Source organism: Tenebrio molitor, chromosome 8 (assembly GCF_963966145.1).
Source record: "Tenebrio molitor chromosome 8, icTenMoli1.1, whole genome shotgun sequence".
In the NCBI taxonomy this organism is placed as follows: domain Eukaryota; kingdom Metazoa; phylum Arthropoda; class Insecta; order Coleoptera; family Tenebrionidae; genus Tenebrio; species Tenebrio molitor.
The window spans coordinates 19,674,003-19,686,473 of NC_091053.1; the positions used below are offsets into that span (position 1 = coordinate 19,674,003).

The following is a 12,471-nucleotide window of genomic DNA, read 5'->3' on the forward strand; positions in this document are numbered from 1 at the left end:
TTTTGAGTGATATAATAAAATGAGAATAAAAAAATACGATGAAATACGACCTAAACAACTCTCAACAGTTTTCTTTCATAACCCCACTTTTTTCTGACACTTGCAAACACACTAAAAACAAAAGTTGGCGACGTTGTCGGTTGTATTTTCTAGGTAAAATGCAGTGTTGGTGGATTTTTGATTTAGAAACAGATTATAGTATATATTTTTTTAACGCCCGTCAAAAAAAGTGCAAGTTTTTTCATTCGTTTGCGTTCATAAAATACCTATGTGATTTTTGAATCGGTCAAGAAGCGTTAAAAAAAGTGCCATAGCGGTTCATTTTTGCACGCATTTTGCGTTAAAAAAAGTGCCGTAGCATGTCATTTTTTAACGCAATTAATCAATTATAAAATTTTTCATTCATAATTAGTAGTTTTTTTAACGAGTTCGTATGTAAATTGGAATTTTTTTGGCATGAGAGTGGGCCAATTTAAAACGCGAGTAAAAGGAGCGTTTTAAAGGTCCACGGGTTCACACAGGAAAAAATGTTCAAATTTTGAGTGTCGAAAAAATTGTTATCTAAACTTACGGGCGCCAAAAAAATTTTGTATGCAACTCGTTAGTAAAGTATCTTTTTTTTACTCGGCGGATTTGCGCACTCGCTTCGCTCGAGCGGCAAATTTTCCTTCTCGTAAAAAAAAGTATTACTTTACTCACTTGTTGCATAAATAACTATTTTTTGCATATCGTAAAGAAAGTGGCACTTTTTTACACGCAAAATCGTAATGAAAGTAACACTTCTTTACACGAAAAATCATAGTGAAAGTATGTATAATCTTGTCAAAAATAAATTACGCCCTATAATTTAGGGATATTCGTTACTAGGTTGCCATAAATTTGGTTAGGTTGGAGGCTATGTGGTTTCAGGTGACAAACAAAAGATATCGTAACCGTAAGGCAGCGAATTCCTTGTAACAGTTGCATATGGCTCTATTTCTCGCTAAGTGATGGATGTTTTTTCGTTTTACAATCAATTTTGGTTTCTGGCGGCATATTTAGTTGGACTTAATCTCTCAATTCATAGTAACCAACCTTAAGCATTCAAAATAACTTTTGAAAATTCTAGTTACACACAACATGAAAAACGTTATTTCCCTAAAAGTTCGAATTCTAGGGAGTAATTTATTTTTGACACGAGAGTAGTACTTTTTTGCATCATTTTATTCCATCTCCTTGGAGATGATTGTCAAAGCATACCTACCAATTTTTTTTTTCATAGATTCTTCTTATTTCATTCTAAAACATCTTTTTTTTAACTTAGAATGGTAAACGATACTAAAATTAAAGCAAATAAATTGAAATATTTTTTTCTTCTGAATTACTTAGCGTTATTAAAAAAAAATGGGTTGTGTACATACATTCAACACAAACTCACAAAAAACTTTTGGCAAACATACAGTTGCGGCCGTTGAAAACTCAGACACTTTGACAACGCCAAACTTTTAGCTTTGTAAATGGTATTGAAAGTGACGTTTCTCAAACTGTCACTCAAACATTATCCATATTAATTTCTCTCGCAATGGCTCTTATACTCACACCGTCCCTCAGTCAAACACATTTTTGCAAATCAGATAATTGCGGCATTTCAAAAGTTACGCGCGATTCTGCCCTAACATGTCAAATACTGACACTGACTTTATAATCCTTGATGAAAATCCTGTTTACGCTAATCAAATTTTGGAATTTATACAGACTGTTTAAATCTTTCCTGTCTGAGATTTAAACGGCCGCAACTGTACATATACTTATTCATAACAAAAGGGTAAAAAATAATTTTTTCATTTAATAACATTTTCTAAAATAGAATTCTACTTAGACGGCGACTATTAATAAAAAAAAAATCAGAAAAACGCCTTTAAACGCTTGTCGTACGTTTTAATGAACTTTTTTTCAAATTGCCAAAAATTCATAATTTTTGTAGACACATTTCCGAAACCTCATAAAAAACAAAACCAAAAAATAATTTCTAAAATAGAGTACCTACTCCAACGTGTCATACTTAAACCACGGTGTTCCAGTGCTTCCAAGGAAAATCATTATGACTACTGAATTACATAATGACAATTTGTGTGTGAAAAGGGATTTTATAAAACTCTGCATAATTATGGAAATAACTGCGGTGTCGCTACTTTCATCTCGTACTCAGTTTTGTGACACTTAATTAGTGTACACATGTAATGACTCATACAATATTCAATTTCATTTTGTCTTGTTTACCACAAAATCTGTCTGTCGGAGTATTGATGATTGACACCTCTATCTCTTGGTGATTTTAATTACGCTCCAACGTTAGAAAAAGCGGCACTGATAAAATCAAGCCTTACAAAAACGTGTCACAGTGATTGGTCATGACAATTTGAATACTCTCCACTCTTTACGAACCCGAGTTTTGAAAATCAACAAAACATAACCTAAAAACCAAAACATTAACTCATCACACGTAATCGGTATTGACACGTGGTGGGCGTTCTAGACGTGACCCGGATTACCAAAACTGTTTCAAATCAACGCACAATGCTTTACATTGCCGTAAATTTGTAAAATTCGCGTTGACACTATTTTTAGGTTAGGTGTGACATAACAAGCAACATGAACAATTTTTCACTTACCACGGTGCCGCCTTCTCCTGATGCATGTCTGAACGGGTCCGACACTTGTTTCAAAAACTCGTTTCGAAGGACAGTTCTCCGTTTCGCATTTTCCTCCAAAACTTTGCGCCTTTCGGGAGTGATGTCGTATTGGTCGGCCATTGTTCACTAGCACTGACAACAGTGACAACACTCTCTGAAGCGAATAAATCGAAGAAATAATATTTATGCGTAACTTTCGATTAAATCAATCTTGTTCGGTATTTTAAAATTCTTGAACTATTGGTTTGAATTAGGGAATTGCATAAGTCAACTAGTAAATAGTGACGTAAGTCAGTGGTGCCAATCGTAGGGAATTGAATTCCTCCGACTTGAATTAATTTTGTGGCAGATAAAAACAATTATCATTATTGGAGCACTAAAAATTGATTACAGATTTAAACCGTTTAATATTGATAATTTGAAATTAGTGCTCTACTGAATTAAGAATAAATTTTCCTACCTGTATTTTGACAGATTTTTAGGTTGGTACAAGGTGGTAGGGGGATGGTTTCCTGGTCAGCTGACATTATATACAAAACAATTTTGAGTCATTTATTTATCATTCTGTTGTGAGAGTGTCGGTGAAGAGGAGCTGCGAACAAAACTCGAACAAGGTAATTATGCTAATTTACCTCCGGACAGTTTGTGCAGAATCTGCAGACACGCAACAACATATTCATTATTCTCCAAACACCCCCATTAAACATAACTTGTGTACCCACAATTAACGCCATTTTCTCTCTTCTTTGCAGAAAAATGAAGTTCCTAATTTTCCTGGCCATTTGTGTGGCTGGCAGCCAAGCTGTGTCGTTTTTTGACCTGGTCCAGGAACAATGGGGCGCATTCAAGGTCAGTCATTTTTGTATTTTTCCCCGAATTTTTCGTTCTTTGTTTGTTGACAATTATTCTTTGTATCTGTTTATTGCGTCATCTAATAATGTATCATGGTCATGTGATGGATATTCAAAGTATTCCGTGTAATTTAACACGACCACGACTACTAATTATGCAAATGAATAAATTTAAATTACGATTATAAAAAATGAAATATTAATTAATTTTTACAAGATGTCGGCGCAAAGTGCACTTGATTAAAACAAGAGGGATTGACGGCCATTTTGATTTGTTAACAGAAATTGAAAAGTCACTTGATGGGGAATCCCAAATTGTGCACTAGTAAATCCCCTACTTTATTAATATAAAAATAAGCTTGCAATAAATAACTTTCTGTTAATTTTGAACAGAAATATCTCTTTTCGTTTATTTGTCAACTGCAACTCGTTTTCTCGAAATTTATTTTATCAAATTACCAAACAAGAAGTGTTTGTTTTTTATTGATAACCTTTGAATATTTACAGTTTACAATGTACACATTATAATATTTGCTCACCCGAACATGCCGAAGTCAAACAGAATTGGGCCATTTTTCTTTAATTCGTATTTTATGGCTTTGAAAATAGAATTCATTAAAAACTTGTGTGCACTTTTATAGGCACTATTACTATTGAATAAAAAAAAAAGGTAATTATTCACTTTAACTACTTCTGGAATTTTCGCGTTTTTTCTGGCTAGACACCCTCAGGGCCTCCTCCTAAATCGTGTACCACCATTCAAACCTTGTGCAAATGCCTTTTTTTTCTCTCTTGTTGTGTTTCAAGGTCGCGCCAAGTCTTAGTATACCTAAAGGGTAAGGAAAATTTTCATTTGCACAAGGTTTGACTGGTGGGAAACGATGTAGGAGGACGCCCTGAGGCTGTCTAGCCAGAGAAAACGCGAAAATTCCGGAAGTAGTTAAAGTGAACAAGTACCAAAAAAAAAACGTTTTTAAATTTGAATACTCGTTTCAGGATATGTTGCAAGACACTTGAAATTTTTGTTGTTTAAATTTGGAATACCTACACGCCACATCTAATTTTTTATTGAATTTCATGGGATCCACCGATCTTACGATTTTACAAATAAGTTTCCAACACTTTGTAAATATTTTTTCTAGATACATATAGAGTACCACACCTCTTTGTTTTCTGATAAGTTTGGATCTTTGGAAGCAAACGTTTAGGGAATTCACCGATGTTAACAAATTGCAACATTTGGCAATAGGTGTTGTCAAAGTAAACAGTTTATTGCAGTACTAAGAATATTTGAGATATCTTTTATGGACACATGAAATAATTGCGAAATCGATGAAGCTTCACCCATTGGAAATCTAAAATTACCGAGTCAATAAGTCAAAATAAAATTTACTTTTTGGTTTTCAAATAATATTCAACCTTGTGAAATATGTAAAGTAAAATGTGGAATGGGCAAGGAGTTCTAAAATTGTGTTTAGGATTCAAGGTCAACATGGACACAAAAGTCGTTTACCTGAGATGAAAATGCTTCCTAAATTTCAAATGGGGAAAAATAATATTGATTTCAAAGTTAACAAAGAAACAAATTCTCACCTGTAGACCATAAGTAAAAATGAAATGTAATGTTATTTTTATTTTGCTTTCATTCGGGATCATTTTGAACACGCATCAATACATTTTTTTTTTTTTTTTAATTAATTAGAAGAAATGTTCTGGTGGTTTTGGTGGCCGACACAATTAAAAAGTTTGGTAATATAGACAATAAATGTATACACTTTTATTTATAAAACCAATGAGAAACTGTCTTGTTAATAATTGTCATATATAATTTTTAAATACTCTTTGCAACTCGCATCGTGAAGAATTTCTGAAATTTTTTATTTATTTCTTGTAGCGTTTTGGTTGCTGAATTGTTCAATTGTTTCAAACCGACTTGACTTGAATTCTCAAAACTTGTACCACATTTTTAACAAATTAATTGATGTTTACTTGAAGTGGAAACTGTTAATTTGATTTAAATTTTTGTGTACACACATGTTTAACGATTTACAATCGAACACTAGTTTTGCGTAGATTCAAATAAAGGAAAATGTTTTAAAATTACATTTTTCGTTAATCAGGCATTTTACTACCAATAATTTATTCTTCATTCACTAGAATACCTATCTTCCAAATTTCACAAAAATTTTCAGTATTTTTTTTATGTTGTCTCAAGTTGTAATTTGTTAATAATATTGTTAAGAAACTAACGATTTATTTACAGTTTGCAATTCACATCGCGAGAAATTTTTGTTTTCTCTCTTTTTTCATATTTTTTTGTTGCAACTTTTTCGTGATAGATAACTTTCGTTGCGAACCTAACAAAATACGACGCAAGGTTGAACGGCGAATTTTTTCGCACATTTTTGCACTCATCAACGTCGGAAATGCAGCGTAAATTTCCAAAAGAGATTAATTGACACTTTTGTTTTATTGAACACGAGTTTGTTAACGGTAAACCGCTTTCGTAACGAGTTGATGACCTGCGCTGCTATTTTTCCCCATTATCCCCATTCACCGTTATTACACGAAATGAACCGTCAACTTACGTTTCAAGTTTAAATATCATCTTAAAAAGAATCTATTTAATGTTTGAAATTAGAACAAATAATAATTTATCAGCAATTTCTTAGACCCATTGATTGTAATGTAAATATAAACAGTCTAAAGTAAAAGGTGAACATTTTATACTAATAAGACGTTAATGTGTATAACCTCGCCGGATTTATTTTTAAAATGAATTTGTTGCGAAACAGGAGTTTACGCAAAACCACAACTAAATCCCATCGAATCTTCATTGAATGTCTCACTTCAAACATTTCACAATTTTCAAAATTCTTGTATGAATTATTGTAGATAGAATCGATCGAGTTCTTTAATGTTGTAAAGCAGGACGAATTTAACAATTGTATTTTTCCATTATAATCACTTTATTGTAGCAACATTAATCAAATCATTCCAGATTGGATGAAATTTTATTTTTCAATCAGACGAACAATCGGATTTTATCTGACGTTTTGGATTTCAGATGACTCACAACAAACAATACCAAAGTGAAACAGAAGAACGTTTTCGCATGAAAATCTTCATGGAAAACTCCCACACGGTGGCGAAACACAACAAACTGTACGCCCAAGGATTGGTTTCGTTCAAATTGGGAATCAACAAATACGCCGACATGCTCCACCACGAATTCGTTCAAGTTCTAAACGGTTTCAATCGCACCAAATCTGGTCTGAGGAGCGGCGAATCGGACGACAGCGTCACCTTCCTTCCTCCGGCTAACGTGCAATTGCCGGGCCAAATCGACTGGAGGGACAAGGGAGCGGTGACGCCCGTCAAGGACCAAGGACAATGCGGGTCTTGCTGGAGTTTCAGCGCGGTAAGTTCGAATTCCGAGGCGAGAAAAACGTTTGATGGTCGATTTTCAGACGGGTTCGCTGGAAGGTCAACACTTCCGCAAAAGCGGTAAGCTCGTGTCCTTGAGCGAACAGAACTTGGTGGATTGTTCGGAAAAGTTCGGTAACAACGGGTGCAACGGCGGTCTGATGGACAACGCCTTCAGGTACATCAAGGCCAACGGAGGAATCGACACGGAGCAGGCGTATCCGTACAAGGCCGAAGACGAGAAGTGTCACTACAAGCCGAAGAACAAGGGTGCCACTGACCGCGGCTATGTCGACATCGAGTCCGGAAACGAAGACAAGTTGCAGTCGGCGGTCGCCACGGTGGGTCCGGTCTCGGTAGCCATCGACGCTAGCCATCAAAGCTTCCAGTTGTATTCCGGAGGTGTCTATTACGAGCCCGAATGCAGCCCAAGCCAACTGGACCACGGGGTTTTGGTCGTCGGGTATGGCACCGAAGACGACGGGACCGATTACTGGTTGGTCAAGAATTCGTGGGGGAAGAGTTGGGGGGACCAAGGGTACATCAAGATGGCGCGCAATCGGGATAACAATTGCGGCATCGCCACTGAAGCTAGTTACCCTCTGGTGTAAAGCAGTTCCTTGTAGTGGTAGTAGTTTGTAGATTGTTTTTGCTCGAATAAGCGTTTAGACCTTTTCTTTATAAGACTACAGTCGTGTTTTCACAATTTTGATACTTTTGTTGTGTTTTGAACAAATAAACTTGAACAACGTAATCTTTAAATTTCGTTTGAATTGTGTCATCCCACGTCCTCGCCGGATCCGTGACCTGTAGAGTTATCGGGGAGGAGAGTGCAACATTTGCTTACTTTTCATACTAAACTTTAAAAAAATGGAAAGAGTAGGTTTACACGTGATGTCTTATTATTATTATTCTTGGGAAAGACGAAAGAAAACTTGAGTATAGTAGGAGTATATAATATAAGGTTTTATTAATACAGGGTGATTTACGAGGAATAATGAGCCCGATGGAATAGAAACTGCAACCCACAATACATTGGAACAAAAAGCCGGACATCAAAGCGGTAAATGTCCGGGTTTTTCTCCTGATGAATTCCGGGTTGCATTTTCTATTCCATCTGAACGAATTTGAACATATAGAACCATTTAATAGACCACTATTACCTAAACAACAAAGCTCCAAAAAATTCTTTGCAATGATTGAAATTTTAAATCAATTCATTTTACCTAAATTTGTAAATAACACCACAAGTTTTAAAAAATTACACAGTATTATATATAGTGGAGCTTTAACAATTATCAGATTAAATGGATCAAAAGAAATTGGCCAGACAAATAATATAAAAGCGAAAGAATTACCAAAATGGGAACAGAGACTAAATAAACGTATTAATAATATCAGACGAGATTTAGGTAGAATAACTCAATATTTAAGGGTATAAATTCTAATCATCTAAATAATTGTATTCAATCCATTTTAAATAACAACCGAATACATTGTTTAAAATATAATGAATATAATAAAACATTAATAGAAATCAAAGACACTTTATTACAGAAGTTAAATATTTATTCTAAACGACTCAAAAGATATAAAAATAATAAACAACGGAAATTTGAAAACAAACTATTTAGAAATAATGAGAAGTTGTTTTACAAAAATTTAACTGATAATAAAACTCAAACTAATAATGGTACACCAAATATAAACGAAATTAAATAATTCTGGTCAAACATATGGTCAAATGAAGTTCAATTTAATAATCAGGCAGAATGGATTCCTCATTTAGAAAATGATATACCAGATAGTAATAATCGACATCATATTCAAATTAGCCTTGAAATTTTAGTTAAAAATATTAATAGTTCACATAATTGGAAATCCCCTGGAGGTGACCAAATTCATAACTTTTGGTTAAAAAAATGTACTTGTATTCATAAATGCTTACTTGATCACTTTAACGGATTTATTAGGGAACCTAACACATTTCCAGAGTTTTTGGCCCATGGTATAACATATCTGAAACCAAAAGATTCCGATACTAAAAATCCATCAAAATATAGGCCAATCACATGTCTACCTACAATTTATAAAATTATGACATCTTGCATTAAAGTAATAATTTACGACCATTGTCAAAAATTAAATATACTTAATGAAGAACAAAAAGGTTGTGTTAAAGTTGTAAAGAACAACTCATAATAGATACGGTGATAATGGAACAAGCTAGAAAAAATAATAGAAATATTTATACAGCATTCATAGACTACAAAAAAGCCTATGATTCAGTACCACATTCATGGTTAATTAAAATTCTTAAAATTTATAAAATTAATTTGGATTTGATTAACTTTTTATCTCATGTTATGACATTTTGGAGAACTACTTTAAATTTATCAATAAACAATACTAAATTAAAATCCGAGCCTATTCAAATTAAACGGGGAATTTATCAAGGAGATTCTTTAAGTCCTTTATGGTTTTGTCTAGCCATTAATCCTTTGACAAATCTATTAAATAGCACTGGATATGGTTTCAATATTAGACTTAATAATACCACACTATCCAAATTAAATCACCTTCTTTATATGGATGACATAAAACTTTATGCATCAAAAAAGAATCACATTTTATCTTTAGTAACAATAACAGAAAATTTCTCAAATGATATTGGGATGAGTTTTGGTATTGATAAGTGTAAAATGCAATCAGTATGTCGCGGTCATTACGAACATTTAGAATATATAACTCAAGAAGGAGAAATCATTAAAAATTTAAATAAAGGAGAATTTTATAAATATTTAGGTATTAATCAATCAAATCATATTCAACATTCAATTATAAAAGAAAATTTAGAAAAGCAATTTTATTCAAGAATTAAATCTATTTTAAAATCAAAATTAAACGGTAATAATTTAATTAAAGCAGTTAATACATATGCTGTTCCATTACTGACCTATTCTTTCGGTGTTATAAAATGGTCCAAAACTAATTTACAGAACATAAACATTAAAACTAGAGTTCTTTTTACCAAATTTAGTAAACACCATCCTAAATCTGCTATTGAAAGATTTAATTTACCACGCGACAACGGTGGTAGGGGTTTTTCAAATCTAGAAATACTGCTAAAAAATCAAATTGCTTCACTAAAAAATTATTTCCTCAATAGAGCTCGTGATAACACCTTTTTTAATGCTTTGGTTTCAGCCGATAAAGGCTACACACCTTTAAATTTAAGTGATAATATAATTTCAGATATTGTTAAGCCAAATATACCTGACACTATAGCAAATATAAAACAGAAGTCTTTACATGGGAGATACTTTAAAGTACTGGAACAACCAGAAGTTAATATTCAGGCCTCTCATGCATGGCTTAAGAAATCAAATATTCACCCTGAGACGGAGGGTTTTATATTTGCAATACAAGATCGTGTTATAAATACAAGAAATTATAAAAAACACATATGCGGTTTACAATCGATAATTGATAAATGTAGGATTTGCGGAACTGAAGGGGAAACAATTGAACACATCATTTCTTCTTGCGCCGTTTTGGCTCAAAGCGAATATAAAAAACGTCACGATATATTCGCTAAAATTATACACATGAATTTAGCTGTTAAATTCAATTTATTAAAGAATACACAACCACATTATAGTTATACACCAGAGAGTTGTTTGGAAAATGACAGTTACAAGTTATATTTTGATAGAACAATTTTAACTGACATTCATATTAAACATAACAGACCAGACATTATAATTTTAAATAAACAACAAAAGCAAGCATATCTTTTAGATATAGCTGTTCCAAATTCACATAATATAACACAGACATATAACACAAAAATTAATAAATATTTAGAGCTCTCCGTTGCTATGAGAAATCTTTGGTGTTTAGAAAAAATTTCGATTTTACCACTTGTAATTTCAGCAACGGGAATAGTACCGCAATCTCTTTTTAAAAATTTAAAAATTCTGGATTTAGATAACACATTGGTAGTTGAAATTCAAAAAGGTATATTATTATACTCATGTCACATCGTGAGGAAGTTCCTCAACATTGACACAGAACATAATACACAACAAAGTCAAAATGCGGAGGCGAGACGCCGGTAATTATGTTGATAAGCACTGCACTATTACTTGATAATATTATCCGCAATAGTGTATGTACTCCGGCAAAATTGCCGTGCCGCCGGGTGGAGGTGGGATAGTAAGGAAATAAATATTTTATTCCTGTTCCTATACAAAAGTATTTACAGTCGTCAGAAAAGAAAACTATATAAATAAATGACACTAATACCACCGGAGACCTTAAATGTATTATGTTGTTGATTATACTAACAATTACACAAATACAAATACAAATACAAAAGTATAAGCAAATGCTTATTCTTATTCATCTACCCAATCTATGATATTACTTTGTTAATATTTTAATGTTGTGGTTTGGGGATTTTGTTATCTAAGGATATTTTAAAAACGGCATTCTGTCAGTAGACGTAGTCTGTTTACTGTGTTGTTTTGTTTTTGAACTGTTGGCAATCAAACAATTGAAAAATATTGGTGTTTTTATTTGTCTCGTAATTGGCACTGACCCGATGCTTTAACGTGACACGACGTCAACAACGCAGTACTACTTTATTTGAAGCACGGCCTTCTAGATTCATAAGAGACTCGTCTCTTATCCGGCCTGCCGCATTCGTAGTTCTAAGCATTATTTTTGTTTTATAGGGTGCGCCACAATACGGGGCTTATGTGTTGTACTGGTTGCCTGCCTTGCAGGAAATTATTGTTTTATAGACGTGTTTTCAACATTTTTCAACAGTTTTAACGCACAAATACATCTGACACTTTTTCAAAATCTCAAATCAAAAACATTTTTTATGAACGGTAAATTTAATTTCAACAATTTTCTTTTTTATTATTATTTTTTATTTGTCTGTGAGTGCAAGTTACAAAAATTTACAATGACAGGAAGTTCTAATTTTTAAATAAGTGTCTCACTCACATTTTACAATGAACAGGACCATGAATTAGTGGATTTCCCGAAAAATATGAGGCCAAGATATTCTTCAAAACCAAATTTATATTTTCCTTTGGAATGCTTGGTAGTATTTCTACTATTGAAATTATTGTCAATTGTAGTTTGCGAACGAGAAATTGGAATTTTAGCTTCTTCACTTGCAATGGGTTTAGGGTAGATTGTAAAGATTATAATGAAGATTTACGATAGTGGTAAGTTTATCTACCTGCTAGTTCCTAAAAAGGGATGCCGAATATCAGCAAAATGCAGATTGTTTGTCCCCCCTGGAATGAACTGCTCATAGTCGTACACCTTCATTATTATCTAAATGTTTAATCTACCCAAAACCCATTGCAAGTGAAGAAGCTAAAATTCCAATTTCTCATTTCCAAACTATACTAGACCCACAAATTGATCATTGGGGTAACTTAGCCTTCCTCTATCTTAGTAATAAATTAATTCCAATAAAGGGATTTTCTTTTTCGAATTCG

The 12,471-nt window shown here is 33.1% G+C and overlaps 2 protein-coding genes and 1 long non-coding RNA gene across 3 annotated transcripts in view; 2 read left to right on the top strand and 1 right to left on the bottom strand.

The window, feature by feature from the left end:
• ND-B15 (NADH dehydrogenase (ubiquinone) B15 subunit) overlaps positions 1–2,958 on the bottom strand; it is a 61,901-nt gene extending 58,943 nt beyond the window's left edge. The window contains exon 1 of the mRNA XM_069056173.1: positions 2,652–2,958. Coding sequence (XP_068912274.1) covers positions 2,652–2,792 — 141 coding nt within the window. The 5' untranslated portion in view covers positions 2,793–2,958. The remainder of the gene's footprint in view (positions 1–2,651) is intronic.
• LOC138136853 (uncharacterized) lies at positions 312–724 on the top strand. The gene is made up of 2 exons (XR_011161458.1): positions 312–462; positions 504–724. It is a non-coding gene; the product is annotated as an uncharacterized lncRNA (long non-coding RNA).
• A 169-nt stretch (positions 2,959–3,127) lies between the features above and the next one.
• LOC138136842 (cathepsin L1-like) lies at positions 3,128–7,711 on the top strand. The gene is made up of 4 exons (XM_069056164.1): positions 3,128–3,286; positions 3,425–3,521; positions 6,591–6,944; positions 6,994–7,711. The coding sequence occupies exons 2-4, from the start codon at positions 3,429–3,431 to the stop codon at positions 7,558–7,560; spliced, it is 1,014 nt and encodes a 337-aa protein (XP_068912265.1). The 5' UTR covers positions 3,128–3,286; positions 3,425–3,428; the 3' UTR covers positions 7,561–7,711.
• Positions 7,712–12,471: the final 4,760 nt, after the last annotated feature.